The sequence below is a fragment of the Aotus nancymaae genome, unplaced genomic scaffold (assembly GCF_030222135.1).
Source record: "Aotus nancymaae isolate 86718 unplaced genomic scaffold, 86718_ANA_hifiasm-v0.15.2.pri h1tg000006l, whole genome shotgun sequence".
Lineage (NCBI taxonomy): Eukaryota > Metazoa > Chordata > Mammalia > Primates > Aotidae > Aotus > Aotus nancymaae.
In genome coordinates, this window is record NW_026988417.1 from 17055256 (window position 1) to 17078555 (window position 23300).

Here is a 23300-nt window from a genome sequence, read left to right on the forward strand (position 1 = left end):
CCAGCCTCCCTCAGGGGCCTTTCATCGCTCTTGGGCTCGGCGCACCGTAACTCCAGCTTTGTTCACCTTCGCGACACACTTCAGAGGGACTTGAGGTTCGGAGAAGTCAGGGACTTACCCGAAGTCGCTTGGGCCCAGGGCAGAAAGACTCCGAAGCCTGGGCGTCGCCCACTTCGGTCCTGCCTTGGCGTTTCTGGCCCGACACCCCTAGCCTCCGGGCGGTCTGATCGTGAACGTGGAGAGAAACGTTTACGAGCACCGAGGCGACCAGACATCAAAAATTGAGCCACAGAGTGGATCCTGAACGCGGGGGTTCAGTGGTCGTTGCCCCTGGGGTCATCGCTCCCCGCCGACGGTCAAATGACTCTACCCTCGTCCCACGGTTACATTGAATCCAGTCACTAAGCAAATGAGTCGTTAGGGCCTGGGCATTCCCATTTATATACATGCTATTTGTTTTGAGTGGAACCTTGAGAATAATAGAACAATGAATTTGGAGAGAGAATCTTGAGGCTCAAGAAAAATTGTAAGTCAACGTCACAGGGCTTTGAGGATATGAGATAGGATGTGCAGATTGTCTCATAAAGAAACTGCTGGTGATAGGAAGGCCAGAATATGAGAAATATAAAAGCCAGTATTGATTTTGGGTTGTTGATGAAGAAGCATATTTGTACTGAACTGGTACTGAAGGATTATTGAGAATTCAAAGATATTGAAAAAAATATATCAAATCTTTTCACTGTAAAAAGTCAAGCTTGTGTACTCCAATTATAGCCTGGAGAGAAATTCATGCAAATTGATTCCCCTTTTGCTGGCTCAAATAATTAAGAGTTTGCTAAATAATGATTTTTATTTGTCTGCATTATTACGGCTAGTGCTTTCAGCAGTCTTAAAGTGATGTTGGGAATAAAGGATTTTGATCGGTGTAGTTTATGAAGGGTTTCTTTTGTCTTTCAGACGGATGATAAAACAGGTTTTCATGAGAAGTTCGTTCATTACCTTAAATATGCTATGGTGGTCTATAAACGTGAGCCAGCTGTGGAGAGGATAATAGAATTTGCAGCAAAGTTTGTTACTTCATTTCACCAATCGGATATTGAAGATGATGAGGAAGAGAAAGATGGTGGCCTTTTAAATTATTTGTTTACTTTTCTCTTAAAGGTACTATGAAAACGATCACTTTGGGGAGGGATTTTAGAAATTTTGCCATTTTAATAGGGTCGTGGAAGTTTGTTTTTGACAATGAAATATCTAGTGATTAAGAAAGTGAATGAGTATCATTTATAGGAAATCTTAGAATTATCATTATGATTAAAAGGTGGACTTTAACTGCAGCATTACATTTTTAATGACCTCTTTAAACTAGTTCTTCTATGTTTGTTTTAAATGAGTTCTGTATTTTAGAAGCCTCTACAAAGAGGACTGTGTAACTTAGCAAAAACTTCTCTTAGACTGTTTGAGACTTTATAAAATATGTATTTGCTATACATATGGACCAAGGTAGCACTGTAGGTTCTCTTCAGGAAATGAATTGTTGTAACTTCTTGCGTTCTGAATGTATAGTGTTCAGATAATATTGATTATTTGGGAGTGGTATGTGACTATGAATAAATTTTGATTTGTTTCTGTTTTAGTCTCATGAAGCAAACAGCAATGCAGTGAGATTTAGAGTGTGCCAGCTTATAAACAAGCTTTTGGGAAGTATGCCAGAAAATGCTCAGATTGATGATGATGTGTTTGATAAAATTAATGAAGCCATGCTTATTAGATTGAAAGATAAGATTCCAAATGTGAGAATACAGGCAGTTCTGGCACTTTCACGACTTCAAGATCCAAAGGATGATGAATGCCCAGTGGTTAATGGTATGTATAGTTTCTGAAATCTTTTTTTCAGATTTGTTGATTTTGTTAAATTCTCAGTATTTGAAATTTTTTTGGTATGGTCTATACATATGGAAGAGTAGAGTTAATTAATATATGAATCAGATTTAAAAAAAAAAACCTAAGTAGCAACCACTGAGCTTAAAAAAAAAGTACCTTTGAAGCCTGCTTGCATCCTTTCCCAATGCATCCCTTTCCCTCAGAAGTAACTATTATCCTTAATTTTGAGTTAATCTTTTGCTTACATTAAAAAAATTTTGTTTTACATAAATCATGTCTAAATGTTTATCATTTTGTGTAAACCATGGTGTACTTATATATTTAGCAGCCAGTTATATTTCTGTATAATACCTGTTACTGTGTTTTGCCCATTTTTCAATCAGGTTTTTAATTTAATATACCATTTTAAAAAATTAATTCATTGGAATTCTTTATCTATTTTGAAAAGAAATCCTTGGGTTATATGAATTGTAGATCTCTTCCTGTTTTAGATGGCTTATTGGGGTATCATTGTTTCACTCCCTTTTTGGTATCCTTTTAGGAACAGAAATTCTAATGTCAAACATATAAATCTCTGCCATTATGATTCGTATTTTTAAATCTCTTTTTAAGGAATTTTTTTCTACCTCTGGGGTCATAAAGATGGCTGTATTTCATTTTTCTATATATGCCTAGGTATATTTTAGGCACTCTTCTGTTCTCTCTGTCCTTGTTGCCAGTTTTATAATCACTGGTATATTTATCACAATTACTTGATAGCATAGTAGTTGGGGTTTTTTTTAATGTTAAAAGATATACATAATAATTGTAAAACATGTATGTTTGATAGTCAACATGTACTTAATAATTAAGGTGGGAAAGATGTGAGAAGTACAGATAAATATATTTAAATATTAGAAATGGGTTTGTTTCAGTGAATGAAACCAGAAAATATTTCTTTTTAGGTCTCATTAAAAAACAAAAATAATGAGCCCTTATAAAGCAATATTAGTTTAAAATAAACTGTCTGCTATATTAAACTTTCTCTTACATATTGAGGAGTAGCACAGACATAATCTAATGATGAATTTTCCATGACTTTTAGTGCTATTTGTTTTCTCTTTTGGCCTTAGAGCCATTCCATTGACTAATTCCTTCTTGTATCTTTGGAAGGGAAGTTGGTGGCCTGTGCAGCAGTGACTCAGGATTGTAATCACAGTACTTTGTTTCCAACTTGGGCAGCACAGTGAGACCTTGTCTCCAAAAAAAAAAGGAAGTTGGTGGGGGGAAAAAAACTTGAACTAAAATTAAATGTGTAAGAGTAAAAAATGACATTATTACTCTTTATTACAGAGGGGGTTCTCACTCAGGCTCGATTATAGAGGTGTGACCTCAAACTCCTGGGCTTAAGTGATACTTCCACCTCAGCCTCCTAAGTAACTGGAAGCGCCACTACCATGCCTGGCTAATTTTTTATTTTTAAAATTACTTTGTAGAGATGGAGTCATCCTGTATTGCCCAGGCTGGTCTTGAAGTTCTCTACCTACCTTGGCCTCCTGAAGTGCTGGTTACAGGCATTAGCCATCGTACCCAGCCTATCTTTTATCGTATTAAAGACATTTTAAATATCAAAATGCGATTTATTTTATGACTCTAGTTAAATAATTTCTTCAAGACTAAAATGTATTGCTTTATTTTTAGCATATGCTACTTTGATTGAAAATGATTCAAATTCAGAAGTTAGACGGGCAGTGTTATCATGTATTGCACCATCAGCAAAGACTTTGCCAAAAATTGTAGGGCGCACCAAGGATGTGAAAGAGGCTGTTAGAAAGCTGGCTTATCAGGTAAATAAGTTCAATGTCTTGTGTTGGTATATTCTTAAAGGACAAGAAGCCATTTTCTTAAAGTGCTTTAGAAAAATACTTGGCATATAATAATTATTTCTTCAGTTGAGGTTTTTACAGAGAACACAGGTAATTTAGGTAGAATCTTACTGTATTGTGTTACCAGATATTAATTTCTTTTGGAGATTCTGGGTAATTTTCTAAGATGGTGATATTATTATGAAATCTATAAATTGTGTTGTTTAATGACCATCTTTATAAATTATTTTTAAGGTTTTAGCTGAAAAGGTTCATATGAGAGCTTTGTCCATTGCTCAGAGAGTAATGCTCCTTCAACAAGGTCTTAATGACAGATCAGGTAAGATAAACAACTTTATATATACAAAACTTTAGTGAGATTTTGAGGTCAGACAACAAGGTTTAGGAAACAAGTATGAAATCAGGTCAAGTAAGCTTGCCAGTCTCATGAACCTGGTGAAATTTATCTTGAGGTATTATATAGAAAACACAGGGCTAAAGATCTTGATTTTTTTTTTTTTTTTTTGAGACTGAATCTTGCTCTATCACCCAGACTGGAGTGCATTGCAATCTTGGCTCACTGCAACCTCTGCTTCTCCAGTTCAAGCGATTCTCCTGAGCAGCTGGGATTACAGGTGCACACCACCACACCTGGTTAATTTTTGTATTTTTGTAGAGACGGGGATTCACCCTGTTGGCCAGGGTGGTCTCAAACTCCTGACCTCAAGTGATCCACCTGCTTCAGCCTCCCAAAGTGTTGGGATTATAGGCATGAGCCACTGTGCCCGGCCAAGATCTTGGTATTTTGAAGGAGCAGAGCTTATTTCTTTCAACCTTTCTGTGTTTTACGGATGGTGAAACGATACTTAAGTCTATAAAGCTAATTCATGTCAGAAGTAGGAAAAGATCTATTTGCTCTCTCTCTTCCTTAAAAAAAAAAATGCTGTTCCCTGTCTGTGTACCTTGGTATGAATGTGTTCTGTATATCAGAAACAATTAGGAATAGTCTGACCAATATAATTTCCCCTTTTTTTTTTCTGTTAGAGTGGCATTCCCCAACATTTTTGGCACCAAGGATGAATTTCGTAGAAGACAGTTTTTCCACAGAGGGTGGGCAGAATGGTTTCTGGATGAAACTGTACCACCTGAAATCATCAGGCATTAGTTAGATTTTCATTAGGAGAGCGCGATCTGGATAGCACACATGCGCAGTTCACAGTAGAGTGCCTGCGCCTATGAGAATCTAATGCCTCCGCTGATCAGACACGAGGAAGAGCTCAGGCGGTAATGCTCCTTAGACCTCGGCTTACCTCCTGCTGTGTGGCCCTGTTCCTAACAGGCCACAGACTGGTACTGGTCTGTGTTCCAGGAGCTGGGGACCCCTGAGAGCATCTGCTTATAGGAGTGATATTTTTTGAAATTTTTAACTCTCATGAGAAGGCCAAGATGGCTCTATTGTGCTATGGTGAGAAAACCGACTTGAGTTTGAAAACATTGTCGGTATTAATTACTAGTATAACCTTAAAAGCTAAAAATAAGGTTTGTTGAGTGATGTGTGCTTGCATAGTTCACTACTATAAATAGCAGTCATGTAATAGATGAAATCAGGTAACAAGTGGAATAATAGCTATTGGATATTCTAAGCTAACACCTGAAGCCCATTGAACCCAGGGGAGAAGGAATGCAAAGGTATTTGTTTAGGCTGTGGTACTTGGTGCTGAACCTTTTTCATTTTTATTTGTGACCATCGCAGTGACTTTTGCAGTATCATAGTACTTCATAGTACTTCTTTTTTTTTCCCTTTAATATGCTTAGTTGTGCCTCTTAATCTCTATTATTTCTGTTGTAAATATTGACTTTGTTAATTAAAACAGACAAAATACAGGAGATGGAAGCTAGAGGGAGCCTTTGTTCACCTATGTTTCAAATGACTCAACAGATGCTGTGAAACAAGCTATGCAGAAGCATCTTCTCCAAGGCTGGTTACGGTTCTCTGAGGGAAATATCTTAGAGCTGCTTCATCGGTTGGATGTAGAAAATTCTTCTGAAGTGGCAGTCTCTGTTCTCAATGCCTTGTTTTCAGTGACTCCCCTCAGTGAACTGGTGGGAATCTGTAAAAGCGATGATGGCAGGTATATAAAGGATTCATTCTTTGAAATGTAATACTGATTAACTTATGCAATTAATTTTTTTTCCCTCCCCATAGCTTAAGATTATATTAAAACCGGGCTGGGCGCGGTGGCTCACGCCTGTAATCCCAGCAGTTTGGGAGGCTGAGGTGGGCGGATCACGAGGTCAGGAGATCGAGACCATCCTGGCCGACATGGTGAAACCCCGTCTCTACTAAAAAAATACAAAAATTAGCTGGGCATGGTGGCGTGCGCCTGTAGTCCCAGCTACTCGGGAGGCTGAGGCAAGAGAATTGCTTGAACCTGGGAGGCGGAGGTTGCAGTGAGCCGAGATTGTGCCACTGCACTCCAGCCTGGCGCCTGGTGACAGAACGAGACTCTGTCTCAAAAAAAAAAAGATTATATTGATACCTTTAATCTTACCTCTCTTTTGTTTTCTTTTAGTCTGATGAATATCTTCTTTCCCTTTTTCTCCTTCTGGTTTAAGAACTCATTACTTTATCATAGACTATATACTTTAGCTATGTTTTTTTCCCTCTTCAGTTTCTTACTTCAATTTTTGAATTAGCCTACCATGAGAAAATCCAAGAACATGCATCTCTAGTGTATGTTTGCTTATTTGGTTCTTTTTTGTTCTAAGTTTCTTCATTCCTTTCTGTGTGGATACATTAATGAGTAATTAAAAGGATAGTGGTTTTAAAGCAAATCTTATTTCCATTTTTGTACTCTTCAATTTTTAGTGATATAAAGATCATGCTTTTTCTTATATTCTTTCTTTTAAATGAAGGAAATTGATTCCAGTGGAAACATTAACTCCTGAAATTACTTTGTATTGGTGTGCCCTTTGTGAATATTTGAAATCAAAAGGAGATGAAGGTGAAGAATTTTTAGAACAGATTTTGCCAGAGCCTGTAGTATATGCAGACTATTTACTGAGGTAAATTTTTTTCTTTCAGTTTGGAGAATGCTTGTGTTGCTGCATGTGTCAACCTCCCTACCCTCTTCCTCAAAGTCGTGCTTGATTCTGAGTATGTTAAAAATCCTTTTCTTGTACATGCAGGGATAGTTATATACATTGAGTCTTTTTGAATATTTTATGCTGGTATGTATACTGAAAGACAAGTCACTATGTTTAGGATCATTTCTTCAAAACTGTTATGATTATTAACATTTCTGCATAAAGTTGATAATGATGATATATTATTTCTGAAATTGGTTGGCACATTTTCTGTTAAGTGCCAGATAATAAATATTTTAGAGTCTTCTGGGCCATATACTGTCTGTCACAATGACTTAACTCTGCCATGGTATCGTAAAAGTGGCCAATGACAATGTAGATAACTGTTTAGCAATAAAACTTTTATTAACTTTTATGGCCACCAAAGAGTTGAACTTTAATATTCGTGTGTTAACAAAATAAGAAATTTTTTTAAATGATCAGTTAAAAATTTAAAATATTCTTAGCTTGCAAGCTGTGTAACAAGTAGTAGGCTGAATTTGGTGCATGGACCACAGTTTTCCAATTCACAGCATGGATCTTTGTGGCCAGTTTTATTTATTAAAATCTTACTATTTGGCTTCATGTTTTAAAGTTTTTTCAAAATATACCTTTTAAAAAAATATTTGGATTACCATAATTACACCTTTTTAGAAATTATTTGGATTAATTTATTTCACTTTAAAATTATACAAGAAAAACATGAATGAATTCTTGTCAAAATTCAAATATAGAGGTATAGAGAATAAAAATGTGGAATTCTCTCTTTTATTTCCTACTTCCTCAATCCCATTATCTCCTTAGAATTAGCAACTAAACAATATGGGGTATATACTCAAACCTCTTTCTCTACATGTATATACATTTTTTGAATACAGGTTTCTTTAAACATATAGCACTCTACATGTACTATTTTTTTTCAACTGATACCTGAGATCATTATATGTTGGTGTGTATATAATGTAACAGGTGCCATTACCATTTTAACAGCATATCATTCCATAGTATAGTGGTAACATTTAATTTATTCCTCTGTTGATGGACATTTAGGATATTGTTCTTTTTCACTGATAAAAGCAAAAGTATGTTACACTTCCTTTACATTTTTGGATAGCTTTGGGATTTTTTTGGGTTAATTCCAAGAAATAAATTGCTAGGTCATTATCTTCATAGTGTATATATATTTTGACAGATATTGGTATGTAGGTTTTTAACTTTATGCTTTTGATGTATTTTTTTAAAAAGCCTCCATATAATATGAATTATGGTCCTGAATTATCTGTATGAAATAATACTTCTCTGCTTTTATTCATAATGGTCTCACATAGAAGTTAGGCAGCAAAGCTGTGAATGCCTCTAAATTTCCTCTGCAAAAGTCCTAAATCTAGGATAAATATCTCAAATGTGAGCCAATAGGGAAACTACAGCTCAAGCCCATATTAACATCATGAAGAACCTGTGTGAATCTAATAAGTGTTTTAATGGTAATTATTTCAGACTTTGACATTTAATTAGAGAATTCATTATAATGCTGTTTGGGCCATGCTGAAATATTTCCAAAAGGAATGAGTTTGTGGCAGAGTTTAATAATGTGTATTAATATAAAAGATGTTTATATAAGATAGTGAAACTACAAGAAAATATGAGGAAATGTTAAATATTTAAATGGCATAAAGGAGGAGGGGTCTTCCTCAAGGACGGCATCAGAAGATGACTTGTAAAGAGCTTGATTCCTCAATTCTGAAAGATCAGGGATTAACATTTCCTTTGTCACTCAGTCTTTGAGTTTTGAAATAAGTGACTTTAACTTCATCGACTTGTTTTCTTCACCTTTAAAGAGGAAAACATTTAGAAATTTATTTTGGGAGCCGCTGTGGCTCCGGCCAGATGTCCTGGCGCTTGAGGAGGCGAGGCTATGAGTTCAATGCCAAACTGGGCAATATGAGAACCTCTCATTCATTTAAAAAAAAAAAAAAAGAAATTTATTTTAATGATTGTTGAAAGAAGACCTAAAAAATAGAATGACTTTCTTTTTTGAGCAACATCACTAGATGGGATTAGTATACTTGAGTACAGAAACAAAATTAAATTGAAAAATTATTTCCTAATAATCTCAGGAATATATTTTCAGGCATATTGTATATTTTAGGCAGTAGATTCAATAACTGGAAACTCTGATGTGAAACAATTGGTTAACTAAGGTGTTCACTTAAAGAGCAAACAAGGAAGTGAGGCTTATCAAATTAGATTAAGTAAAATGGACAGCAATGAAATTTGTTGAAAGCTGTCTTAAATATAAATTCTTTGACTTTAAAATACTTTCTTGAGTGGTCTCTTCATTATAATGAGAAGATTTAATGGTAACTAAAATTGATGGGTCAGTTTGAAGTTGTATTTATGCAGTTGAGGATTTTTAATCTATTAATTAAACAACTGTTTGAATTTACTTAAAAAAAATACCCTCAGCCAAGATGCTGTGCATTTTGCTAAAGATGGAACTGGAGGAGTGGAGAGAGATCCAAAGATGAGTATAAATGAAGGTTTTCTTTTAACTTGTCAGAAAAGAGTAACTCTACTGATTGATTGATTTTGATAGTTATCAGTTGTGTAGGTTTCCTTAGTTTCCTATTAGAATCTAAAGGGTGGCTGATGTCTTAAAAGTCCTAATCTTGTGGCCAGAAATTTATGAGCTTTTATTTACTCTTGTTTGTCACTTTGTAATACATAAGAATATACTTATTTATTATATATTTTACCACAATTTCTATAACTTGATTTTTGTTGACTTTTTTTTTTGTGTGTTTTTTTTTTTTGGAGACGGAGTCTTGCTCCGTTGCCCAGGTTGGAGGGCAGTGGCGTGATCTCGACTCACTGCAGCCTCCACCTCCCAGGTTCAAGCAATTCTCCTGCCTCAGCCTCCCAAGTAGCTGGGTTTACAGGTGCCCACCACCACACCTAGCTACTTTTTGTATTTTTGATAGAGATGGGTTTCACCCTGTTGGTTAGGCTCTTTTCGAAATCCTGACCTCAAGTGATCCACCCGCCACAGCCTCCCAAAGTGCTGGGATTACAGGTGTGAGCCCCTGTACCTGGTGACATTTTTTGAATGACATTTTTGATCAGGATTGTTTTTCATGTTTCTTCTATCTTAAAGGCATTTTGCTGTCTAAGTTTACACTCTTAGTTCTGCTTTTAAGTAACTTTATTTTTTAATGTTCCACACAAAAAGCAGAGGCTACCGATTATACAGCCCTCTTGGTGAGGATTGTGAAGGGCTTTAGTTTGGGTGGTGATGTCTGTAATAAGAATAAAAGGTTAAAAAAAAAGAATAAAGGGTAACTGATGGTGGTGGTGTATACAGAGATTAGGATTCCTAAGAAAGAATAATAAAAATTTGTGAAGTTGTCCATATTTTTCTGATTTTTTTCAAAAAAGATAATTGTATTCATGGATTACTTGTGTAATTATTGTTACAATTTTTTAAAATAAAAGAATCATAATTATGCATGATGAAGATTAGATCTTTACGACTAATTGGATTTTTGGGCAAGGGATTCAGAACTTGACAGATGCTTCTTGACTTACAGTGGGGCTATGTCATAAGTCAAATGAGTTTAATTCTCAGATAAACTCATCCTAAAGTTGAAAAATTATCAGTTGAACCACCTGTAATTGAGGACCATCTGTAATTGGGAGAATGCTGGTGACATTGAAATCGTTAGTTATCAGTTAGATATAAATATGTACCTTTAGAAAATTGTCCATAAAAAATTTGAATCATTATTGAAAATACATTTCGAAATTATTTTGATTGATCAGTAAGTTTGTTTGCAAAAGTTAATGACAATGGTATAGAATTGAGTTTGTAGACCAAATTACATGGCATAGACATCTATGTGTTTAGACTAATATGACCTAAAAATGCCCTTTTTTGACCTAATGGTGGGAACCAATTCTTGTTTGATGTTTCTTAACAGATTCTACTTTATTAATTCTGCTTGTTTTAGTTATATTCGGAGCATTCCAGTTGTTAATGAAGAAAACAGAGGTGATTTTTCCTATATTGGAAATTTGATGACAAAAGAATTCATAGGTCAACAATTAATTCTAATTATTAAGTCTTTGGATACCAATGAAGAAGGAGGAAGGTATATCTAAATGTTAACACTTACTCCAATTTGCTCTTCTAATTTCCCGTATAGTAATATAGTGCTTTTTCAATATAACTAAACTTGTTTATCCTAGCTCTCTAAAGTGGTATATATAAAAAGTTATTTTTCCGTTTTCCCTTCTACATATTTCCATATATACACATACATTTATTTTTCTAGTTCAGTTTTCTCAGAATAAACCAATAAAATTGCAGTTTTTGGTTAAAAGTTTCTATTTAGGTTTATTAAGGCTAGTAGCATTTTCTAAAAGGTTTAATCATTTCTGGTATTTTGTCATTTTATCAGGTTGATTTATTAAAAATCATATGATGTTTTTTGAAAATTCTTTTTGTGTGGAATAAGAATATTTGACCCAAAGTCTGTGCATACAGATTTTTGTACCTATTATAGTGATAAATGTAAGTGAAAGAACTGAGACAAATGTAATTAAGTCTGCAGAACAGGTGAATGTTAGAGAGAAAATATGTTTTGTCATAATGATATTTAAATTAGTTCTTTTTGACTGCAGAAAAAAACTGCTGGCTATTTTACAGGAGATTCTTACTCTACCCACAATCCCAATATCCTTGGTTTCTTTTCTTGTTGGAAGACTACTCCACATCATTATAGATGATAATAAGAGAACACAAATTGTAAGTAATTTTCCTCATTGTTGATAAAGAGGTTTTGGCCAGTGACATTGAAGACTGTCTTATTTTCTCTTTAGAACTTTTGATTTTGTCTTTGTTTTGTTTTAGCTTTGTCTCTTTAATGAGTTTTAAAATTTCTTAAAACCAATTATCTCTTTTTCATACACAGAATATTTTTAAAATATCACCTTCTTCCTCTTAGTGTACCTGTCATTGTTGAATCAGTTAAAAATGGAGCAGATTTGGTAGGAAGTTACAAGTGGGGATGTGGTTTTGTCCATGAGGCAGTGGGTGCTAGTGTGTTTGAAAGCTTACTCAAATTGTACATACTTGGTTTTAGAATCCCCTCTGACCCTTTCTGGCTTTGTGACTTTGGACAAGTTACTCAGTCTTGTTACTTGTCTGCAAATAAGAATAGCGATGAAACCTACCTTTCATTGTTCAATGAGGTATTGCTTATAAAGTGCTTGATAAATATAGAAATAAATGTTTACTGTAATACTATTTCAGTGTTATTTTTTTCTGGCATAGCCAAAAAAGACAGATCTGTATCATTTCTTTCAAAAAAATCATATAATTTCAGTTGCAGGTTAATTCACAGGTCATCCCTTCCAACCTCTCCTTTTATATACACCCCTTCTACAACTTTTATTTGGGAGGCAGCCTTTTCCTGATCAGCCAATTCCAATGGACAAGTGGTTCCGAAAGGAAAGTCTTTCCTTATGCTGTTAATATTTATGGATTGTGTACCCAAAGGAAGAATAAAAGAATATTCCATTTTTCTGTATTTAACTCCTACATAGCTGAACAAGAGAATGACTGAGGATTTCAGGCAGAGAATTTAATAGTGTCTCATCTTAAGCACCATCATTCGTTTTTCTGTTTTTCAAACACTATGTGAGGGATAATTTATTTTCAATGTCTGTGTGCCTGTTTCCCTTCTCTTCAAATAATTTCAGTTTGTAGTCAAGTGTATATACATATATATATATGTTTTTTTTTTTTTCTTCCTAAAATTGTCTAGCAAACAGTATGTGTGCTATTTCTACCTGTGTATTTTTTCCTCTATTATTCAATATGTGGTGGATACTACTTGGAGTTTTATATAGCATTTTGGTACCATTTGCTGATGTATACATATATTAAAGCTCTGAATCATAACTTATCAGGTTACAGAAATTATCTCAGAGATTCGGGCGCCCATTGTTACTGTTGGTGTTAGTGATGATCCAGCTGATGCAAGAAAGAAAGAACTCAAGGTAAGTGTTTTATAAATAATAGAAATAAAATAAGTGCTTGAGTGTAATGTTGTACAAGTGTATTCTTTCCTCTTGATGTGCAGTTCTGAAATGTTTCTCACATAATCATTGTTTAATTGTTAAACTGTAAGAATATTTAAAATGTTGCTATTTTATATCAGTCTCAGAGATTTGCAGATCTCTGTCAGGAAAGTTACAAGTTTGCATATGCCTGACTCTTTAAATTCTGGATAGTTATTAAATAATACTCCTGAGTTGCTGCAGATATTAAGTTTTTGTTTAGTGTTGAAACAATTTATATCTTTTCTTAGATGGCTGAAATAAAAGTTAAGCTTATTGAAGCCAAAGAAGCTTTGGAAAATTGCATTGCCTTACAAGATTTTAATCGGGCATCAGAATTAAAAGAGGAAATAAAAGCATTAGAAGATGCCAGAAAAAACCTTTTGAAAGATACAGAGCAACTTGAAATTAAAGAAGTCCACATAGAGAAGGTATAGGTAAATTTTTTCATACTAAATCTCAGATGTTATTAATCATCTTAACTAAATCTTTTCTCTAACTCCTGGAATTGCCAAAATATATTTACTTTGGAGCAATTTATAACAGTGACATGAATTAAAATGAAAATGTTTTCCTGTTTCTATTTTTGGACTTTGAAAAGCCTTAATTATTATTAGGTCTTTATTTGCTGCCTTGTCATGCTAATCTCTAGAATCTGAAGTCTTTCTTACCAGGGAAGCTAGCTTTCCAGTGGTTCACTTCTGAGTTTTCTGGGTTTTTTTGTTTTTGTTTTTTTTGTCTTGAATGGTTTAAAAAAGGAAAATACATCTATTTTTCTCTTATTTGTGGAAGATCCATGACCTTTCTTTTCTACTGCTAGCAAAATAATTTCTATGGTAACATGAACCTTTTTTAAAGCTACATTACTCTTGTGTTTTTAGAAAAAGCTAAGCAGCGTTGTTGTGTTTAATGAAATACTAAACTTATATGTCTGGTAACATTTAAAGCTTGCTTTACAGTAGTTCCTTTTTTTAAATAAATTAGTTTGTTAAAGTAGACTCTTAAATGGATTATTTCTTTCCTCTTGAAAGAAATTTTTTGTTAATGGTATTGATACCATTCTATCTTATAACAAGTAATAAATATCTGAACATAAGATAGGTATCAATTAATATTTGTTATTAATTTTAATTTCTTTTGGGATATTACCTTTTGCAGTGAACATCATTTTTTATTGTACTTTTGGGATGTGCTGATTATTCTCATAAAGAGAATGCTAAATAGGAGACCCTTCTATATAGGAGAGTTTCATGAGTTATGTTCTTGACCTCGTTAGCCATAGACATCCCAACTTCAGTACCCACCTTCCAAAAGAGTATGCCTGAATTTTATTTTGATAGCTGGTAGCTTCTTTTTTTTGACAAAGTCTGTGGATCATTATAGGTTATTAAATTTGGAAAGTAAATTTAAAGTAAAAACTGAAAATGTCATCTGAAAATGACAAACTGTATGTCAAAATTAAAAAATTAGCAAAAGTAGTTTATCATGGTTAATATCATCTGTTTAACTTGACTTGCTTTGACCATTTATGTGTCCATTTGTCCTGTTTGAGGACTATAAATCTGTTAAAGTGCAACTTCAACAGAGCGTAATAGATGCTATGATCAGGGAAGTATAGAGGTTTTATGGAGAGATAATCTAATGCTGGTAGAGTATTGTTGGCTTCGCCAGAGGAGGACATGTTTTATCCTGAGATTTGAATAAAAATAACAATGTAATCTAACAGTTAGAGGATACTTTTTCTGTGGTGGTCACAGCATTACTTAGTTCACAAATGTGAATTCCTTTTCTTACTATAGGCCTATGATGTTGGTACTATTATTATCTTCATTTTACAAAGGGCAAGTAACTTGCCCAACATCACACAGATAGTAAATGGTGGAGGCAGAATTTAAACCCAAGTGGCTCTAGACTTGTGCTTTTAACTCATTCTGTGCTGTCTCTTCTCAATGAATTATGGAAGGAATGTTGTAGATAGATGGAACAACATCTGTGATGGTCCAGAAGTTAAAGAATGCTTGTTGTGTTTTAAAACTTCAGGTCCACATGACTAGAGAATTGATGGGAAGAGGAAGGAGAAAAATCTGGGGAAAAATTAAGGGCTAGGTCAGGTAGGCCTTGCGTAAGCAATATTAAAAATTTTGTATTTTAAGGATCATGGTGAACCACTAGTATTTTAAGTGGTTAGGTAAGTCATATGTCTCAGATCACTGTTGTTCAGGAAATGGATAGGAGAGTAGTAAAAGCTTAGACAGGCATAATAGTTGGGAGACTTACAGTAGCGTTGGGAGACTTACAGATGATGGTAGTCTGAACAAGGTAATGACAGTGGATATGGAAAGTAGTGATGAACTTGAGAGATATTTAGAAATGAGTAATAGGGAGAAAAAGGAGTCAGGAATATATCTTAGGTCTTTTGGTTTAGACAGCTGGGTAGATGGTGATGACAGTATGAAGATGGAGAACAAGGAAGAGGAGATATTTGTGTAACGATGCGTTCCCTTTTGGACGTGTTGAGTTTGAGGAGACTGGAACATCCAAGAGGAAGTGTCTTTTAGCAGTTGTATATATGAATCTGAAACTTAGAAAATAGCTGGGCTAGCTCATAGATGATAAATGAGGTTGTCAGTTTGTTTTGTTTTGTTTTGTTTTGTTTTGTTTTGTTTGTTTTGTTTTGGTTTGGTTTTGTTTTGTTTGAGACAGAGTCTCCCTCTGTCGCCCAGGCTGGAGTGCAGTGGCATGATCGCGGCTCACTGCAACCTCCGCCTCCCGGGTTCAAGCGATTCTTGTGCTTCAGCCTCTCAAGTAGCTGGGACCACAGGTACACAGCATGTGTACTGCCATGCTAATTTTTGTGTTTTTTAGTACAGATGAGGTTTTGCCATGTTGACCAGGCTGCTCCCAAATTCCTGGCCTTAAGTGATTTACCCGCCTCAGCCCTCCAAAGTGCTGGGATTAAGGCATGGGCCATTGCGCCTGGCTGAAGTTGTCAATTTTAAAATCCTACCTCTACCATTTACTATCTGTGTGATAGCTGTAAGATCACTCACAGAGTCTATATAGAGTGACAGTAAGCCCTACATAAAGCCCTGAAAAAGCAAACATTTAAGAGATGGGCAGAAGATATTACTAATGCTGAATATTTTGTCTTCATTTTAGAATGATGCTGAAACATTGCAGAAGTGTCTTATTTTATGCTATGAACTGTTGAAGCAGATGTCCATTTCAACAGGCATAAGTGCAACTATGAATGGAATCATCGAATCTTTGGTTTGTTGGTGGTCTCTTGGGCTTTATTTTAGTCCAGTCCTTTCTTATTTTATAAGTAATGTGTTCTTTCAAAATCAAAAAAGTGAACAGATTACAATCTTACATTTCTGATAAGTATAAATGGTAAAAAAAAAATATATATATAGTAGCCACTTCATATTGTGAGGATTAAATAAGATAATGTATGTAAAGGACCTGATACATAAGTTATAATCTTTTAAAGATTTGAAAAAATGATTTCATACTAGAAGGAGATACAGAATATCTTCATTCTTTGAATAGTAAGAGAGGAGATACTGAAACATAACCAGGAATATTTAAGTACTGGAATTTTGCTATATGATGAGACTGAGTTGATCACATTATATGCCCTCTGAAAGGAATTTATTTATTATATTTAAAGGACTTTTAAAATAACCCTTTGTAGGTAATTCCCATAGGTACACAAGTACTGTAAGATTCTTCTAGAATATTACTTTCTGATAGGGAATATAGTGCAAACTGTATATAACTTTACATTTTCTAGTAGCCACATTAAAAAAAAAGTAAAAAAAAAAAAAGGATAATTTTAGTATATTAAACGTATTCAACTGTATTATTTGGATATATCCAATATATCCAAAATATTAATTATTTCATTATTTACTCAATATTAAAACTGTTGCAGTGCTTTACATTCTGTTTTGCATACCAAGTCCTTATAGCAAATCCTAAAACTGGACTAGTCACATTTCAAGTGTTCAGTTGCCACATCATGAGGCTAATGGTCACAGTGTTAGTGCACTATTTTGTTGTTGTTACTGTTTTGATAGTACTACTCATCCAAAGCAAATTCTATATGTAGCCAGGCTCTTACAGAAGTATCTCAAAATTGTATTGACTTGGGACTAGTGAGAATTAGCCAGTGAATGTGATCTGAAGTCTAATTCCTTGGTTGTCGTGAGTTCCTAAATGTAGCAAAGAAAACCAATTTTAATAGTTTAGAGCTTCTGGAGAAATACTATTTTGTACTCAACCATTAGAATTTAGCTTTATTTTTAGAGAAGCAATTATCTTTAGTGAAAAGTAATGCTCTTTAAGTTGTACTTGGGTATTTTATGTCTGGCTCTACAAAATTGAAGTAGTAAATATGACCACTATGTATATATGAGGGAAAGGATATACAGTGTTATGTGAAGAAGGGACACAAAATTGAATGGTCATAATGATATTAAGTGTATAAAAATCTATGGCTAAAGATTGAAAGAGATTAGTAGAAGAATATAAAAGATATTTGGATAAAAGTTATATTTTTATGAAGTTACTATGTTTTAAATAAAAGATTTAATAAATTATTCATTGGGAAAATATTCATAAATTATTCATTGAGGAAATATTTACTGAACATCTGTTACATATTAACTTCTGGGAATAAAGTATACATGGTATACAAAAAAAAAAGATATAGATTGTCCTCGTTGATCTGGTCAAGTGAGAGGAGCATAAATGAAGTAAATAAAAAGTGAAAGTTTGTGCTATTAGTGCTTGTTATGAAGAAGAGCTATATGACCATATGTGAACTTATAATAGCAGGATTTGACATATTTATCGAAGGTGATTCTGGTCTGATATTTGAGTAGACTTTATATGAAAAAGACAGAGAATGCTTAATATGGTAGCTGCCAGCCATACATGGCTTATAAAAACTAGTCCAAAATGAGATATGCTGTAAGGACTAAAACACATTGGGGATGGGAGTGGTGGCTTACACCTGTAATCCTAATACATTGGGAGGCCAAGGCAGGTGGATGGCTTGAGCTCAGGAGTTGGAGACCACAACAGTGGTCTCAATGCAACATGGTGAAACCCTATCTCTACAAAAATAAAATAGAATAATTAGCCAGGTGTGGCTCGGGCCTATGCTCCCAGCTACTTGGGAGGCTGAGGTGGGAGGATCACTTGAGCCTAAGAGGCTGCAGTTGCAGTGAGCTGAGATTGTGCCACTGCACTTCATTCAGCCTGGGTGACAGCATAAGACTCTGTCTCAAAAAACAAAAAAAAAAGAAAAGAAGAAACCATGTTGGGTTTCAAAGACTAGTACAAAGAACAGAAGGTAAGTTATCTTGTTAATAGTATTTATATTGATTAAATACTACAATTACAAGGTTTTGGTTATATTGAGTTAAATATATTAAAATTAGTTTCACCATTTGTTTTTTAACTTTAATATGGCTACTACTTACATGACATAAGTGGTTCCCATTTGTGGCTTTTATTATATTTCTGTTGTATAGCATTGAATCCAAATCAGAATAGTTGAACAAACTAAGAGCAAGAGGTAGTGTGGTATAAGAAGATTGGGAAAGGAACTACACAATAAGGAATAGTATATGTCATGTTAAGGAGATTTATCTTATTCTGTGAGCATTGGGAAGCCATTGAGTCCCTTTTAGCAGGTGGAGGGGAGGTATCTCATGATCAGACTATTTTAGGAAGGTGATTCTGGCTATTTAATACTTGCCTTTTCTTTAAAAGTGAAAAATGACATCTTTGAGTAAATAGACAATAGGGAAATGAAGTAGATCTATGAAATCATATGGAAATTGTCATTTTGAATATGATTTTAGTACACTATTATACATTTGTTATCCTGGTCATTTCTGATTCATTTCAGATTCTTCCTGGAATAATAAGTGTTCATCCTGTAGTAAGAAACCTGGCTGTTTTATGCTTGGGATGCTGTGGACTACAGAATAAGGATTTTGCAAGTAAACACTTTATATTACTATTGCAGGTAGGATTTATCTGTAAGTCTCAGTTGTATTTTCTGAAATACTCTGTGGTGATAATGCTAATACTCTGAATTTATCTATTCTGGTGCTTATTGATGATTATTATTATTATGGATAATCTTTGGAGACTTTTTATCTTTTGATTTCTTATTAAAATGTGTTTGTAGAAAAAGATGAAATGCCAGTTATTTAAGATATTCTTTTAATCACATAGCAAATACTTATTGAGTGCATATTATGTGCCAGCAACTGTTATAGACTTAGAAAAAATAAAATAGGTAGGTAGTGAATAAATAAAACAAGATAAAAGGTGTTGTCTTAATGGAGCTTACATTCTAGAAGGGGAAACACAAAGTGAAAAATAAGTATACAATATATCAGATGGAGAAAAATAAAGCAGAGAAAGGGACTAAATGGGAAGGAGGAGAGAGAGCACTTTGGTTGAGAAAGACCTCACTAATAAGTTGACATTTGGGCAAATACCAGAGGGAAATGGGAGAGTGAACCACGTGGTTATCTGGGCTTCCAAGAAGGGGAAAGAGCAAGGGAAGAGGCCCTGGGGTGTAGGACTTTGGGTGTGTTCAGGGAACAAGAGAACATATGGCTAGGAAAGACTGAGCAAAGGGAAGAATAATAGGAAAAAGGGTTTGCTGGCAGCAGGATGTCCATGTCTTCTAGAACTTTATAGACTGTAAAGATGTCAGCTTTCACTATAAATGAGATGGAAAGGAGTTGGAGGGCTTTGAATAGAAGATTGTTATGATCTCACTGGGCATAAGGTGGTGTAGACCAGGGAGGGGTTGGCAAACCTTTTGTGTACAGGGCCAGAGAGTAAATATTTTTAGACTTTGTGGGCCATATGATCTGTCTGAACTACTCAGCAGTGCTGTTGTTGTGTGAAAACAGCTGTAGATAATGCATAAATGAATTAGTATGGCTGTAGTCCAGTAAAACTTTATGGACAATGAAATTTGAATTTCATATAATTTTCACATGTAATATATTTTCTTTTTTAAAAAATCATTTGAAAATGCAAAACTTCCTAACTTGCAGGCTATGCAAAAACAGGTGGTAGAATGGATTTGGGCTGTTTGCAGATCCCTCATATTAAGTAGGGGTACAAATATGGAAGCAGGGATACTAATAAGGAAGGTATTTGATAATCTAGGAAAGTGACGGTGATGGCTTAGATGATGGTTGTGGTTATTGAGGTTGTGAGAAGAAATGGTAATCTAAATTTGAAAATAAAGTTTAGGATTTGCTAATGAATCTGATGTGGTATGTGAGAGAAAGGTAGAGGATAAATTAAAGATTTGGGGCAGAATAACTGGATGGATGAAGTTGTCTTTTCTTACGATGGGGGAAGCAGAGGAGCAGGTTTTATGGCAGACAGTATTGGGCATGGTAAGTTTACAGTTTAAGGTACAAGTGGATATATTGAATAGGCATTTATATATGAGTTTGGAGTATATAGGGCAGAGGTCCAAGATGGTGAGATGGAAGTCCTTATTCTATTGATATTTGTATTGTATCTGATAGTATGCAATGCTTAGAGATAGGATGATGCCTGAGGAATGAGTATAGATTGAATGAGTTTAGGGGTCAACTTTGTAGGACCCTAAGCCTCAGATAAAGGTAGGGGAGATGAAGAGAAACTGGTAGGGGCTAAGGACAATTGGACAGTAGAAGAGAAATGGTATGATTTCCTGGAAAGCAAGTGAAGATAATATTTTAAAGATGATAGAATGACCCAGCTGTCTAGTGTTGCTTCATAATCGACCATTCTGAATTCACAATTGTCCATTTCTGGCAAGCAGGAAGTGTTCTTGAAATTTCTTTAAAAGTTTTGAAAAGTTAAGGCATTTTTTCTCAGTTCACTATTTTGACCATTTTACAGGTGATTTTTTTTTTTTTTTTTTTTGAGACGGAGTTTTGCTCTCGTTACCCAGGCTGGAGTGCAATGGCGCGATCTCGGCTCACCGCAACCTCCGCCTCCTGGGTTCAGGCAATTCTCCTGCCTCAGCCTCCTGAGTAGCTGGGATTACAGGCACGCGCCACCATGCCCAGCTAATTTTTTTGTATTAGTAGAGACGGGGTTTCACAATGTTGACCAGGATGGTCTCGATCTCTCGACCTCGTGATCCACCCGCCTCGGCCTCCCAAAGTGCTGGGATTACAGGCTTGAGCCACTGCGCCCGGCCTTTACAGGTGATTTTTATTTGTTCTAAAAGCCAAGTTATTTTATCAATTACCTAAATTTAATTACATTAAAGAATATAGTAAATTGGCTCACACCTTTGGAGCCTGTGTGTGAGCATTTTGGGAGGCTGAGGCTGGCGGATCCGAGGTCAGGAGTTTGACACCTGGCCAACATGGTGAAACCCCGCCTTTACTAAAAATACAAAAATTAGCCAGGCATGGTGGTGTGCACCTGTAATTCCAGCTACTCAGGAGGCTGAGACAGGAGAATTGCTTCAACCCAGGAGGCAGAGGTTGCAGTGAGCCGAGATCGTGCCATTTAACTCCCGCCTGGGCCATAGAGTGAGACTCTGTCTTAAAAAAAAAATTTTTTTTTTTAAATAATATAAATACTGAGCTCTGTATTTTTTTCATGGCTTTGAAATCTGTGTGCATTTTTAACGTTAGACTCATACAGAGTGCTGAGTTTCATGGTTTACCTCTTTTCATAAAGTAATCCAATTGAAAACTGAATTTACTATTAATGAATTCTAAATTCATTGAGCTAATAAGAGAAAAATAAAACTTTATAACCTTAGAAGAATACTGTTCTAGTGAATGCCTTTCATTGCTTAGAATATAATGTTTTTCTCTTGACAGCTGGGCTAGAACACTATTAATATAATTGAACAGTTTTTCTGAATCTTAAAAAAATAAAATCATGGATGAAGGCATTGTTGATACTTTTTAAACAAAAGGAACGAAGAATATAATTCAGCCTGAGTCCAATTCCAGAAATTTTTATTGACTGTGAAGATTAACTTTTTCTTAAAGCATATAGCTCTAAATGTTACGGTTCAAATAAATAAAAATAATGTGTTTTTTTTACATTGAAATTTTAACTATATCTTTGAAAAGTGACGTTTTCTTTAGACTTGACACTGTCATTGAAATTCGACTAAGAAAAAAATAAGATACATATTAATTTTCTGTAAACAATAAAAACAGTTTACTGAATTTACTTTTTTTGGTGGGGAATATCTTGATTTAGGTTTTGCAAATTGATGATGTCACAATAAAAATAAGTGCTTTAAAGGCAATCTTTGACCAACTGATGACGTTTGGGATTGAACCATTTAAAACTAAAATCAAAACCCTTCATTGTGAAGGTACAGAAATAAACAGTGATGATGAACAAGAATCAAAAGAAGCTGAAGAGACTGCTACAGCTAAGAATGTGTTGAAACTCCTTTCTGATTTTTTAGATAGTGAGGTAAGAAATAATCCAGTCCTGTGATTATGAAATGCCATTTTCAGCATGTATTTGTTTATGCTCTTTATATTTTATTTTTTCCTACTGGATTTTAAATTTGGATACTTTCTTTTACTTTTTTAATATCATATTTAAATCCTAACTTTCACGATCATACCTAATTTCTCACTATCAAATTGTATGTGCAAAGAAATGAAGTATAAACAAAAATGAAGTGACTATTAAAGGGGGTTGTTATTGATTTTTTATTTACATTGTATTTGTGATTTAGAGACTTCTAAGATTTATCCCTAAGAGTTTTAAGAAATAGTTTAGAATAATTTTATATTGGGAGGGTAGAAGATATAAGATAGGGTATGGTATTGGATCTCTTTTAAGTACTCTTGAGCTACTATTTTTATAGCACATGTTAACCAACTGATTAAAAATTTTTTATACAGCTTATAGTTTTTCACTGAGGTGGAAGTGATGCAACAAAACTTAACAATTTTAACTTTTTGAGATAGGGTCTTGCTCCATCATCAGGTTGGAGTGCAGTGGTGTGATCATAGTTCACTGCCCCCTCACCTGCTGGGTTCAAGTGATCCTCCTGAAGAGCTGGGACAATAGGCATGTGCTGCCATGCCTGCTGATTTTTAAATTGTTGAGACAGGGTCTCGGTATGTTGCCCATGCTGGTCTTGAACTCCTGGCCTTACACGATCTTCCTGCCTCAGCCTGTCAGAGTGCTTGGATTACAAGTGTGAGCCCTTGTGCTTGGCCACAACTAACACTGTTAATGTGAACAATTCATTGACATTTAGTACATTCAAAATGAAGGGCAACTACCACCTCTATC

General features: G+C 34.7%; 1 protein-coding gene across 2 annotated transcripts in view; it reads left to right on the forward strand.

The window, feature by feature from the left end:
- The window catches only part of NCAPG (non-SMC condensin I complex subunit G), a 31477-nt gene that overhangs the window by 310 nt on the left and 7867 nt on the right, over positions 1 to 23300 (forward strand). The window contains exons 1-14 of one of the 2 annotated variants that reach the window (XM_012472361.3): positions 488 to 526; positions 958 to 1161; positions 1635 to 1863; positions 3562 to 3707; positions 3981 to 4065; positions 5665 to 5857; positions 6642 to 6791; positions 10859 to 10999; positions 11532 to 11655; positions 12822 to 12911; positions 13223 to 13402; positions 16131 to 16241; positions 18895 to 19014; positions 22242 to 22463. In XM_012472361.3, coding sequence (XP_012327784.2) covers positions 1012 to 1161; positions 1635 to 1863; positions 3562 to 3707; positions 3981 to 4065; positions 5665 to 5857; positions 6642 to 6791; positions 10859 to 10999; positions 11532 to 11655; positions 12822 to 12911; positions 13223 to 13402; positions 16131 to 16241; positions 18895 to 19014; positions 22242 to 22463 — 1941 coding nt within the window. In that variant the 5' untranslated portion in view covers positions 488 to 526; positions 958 to 1011. Of the gene's footprint in view, positions 1 to 487; positions 527 to 957; positions 1162 to 1634; positions 1864 to 3561; positions 3708 to 3980; positions 4066 to 5664; positions 5858 to 6641; positions 6792 to 10858; positions 11000 to 11531; positions 11656 to 12821; positions 12912 to 13222; positions 13403 to 16130; positions 16242 to 18894; positions 19015 to 22241; positions 22464 to 23300 lie in introns of those variants that run through there. The other variant, XM_012472360.3, reaches the window with a different exon arrangement.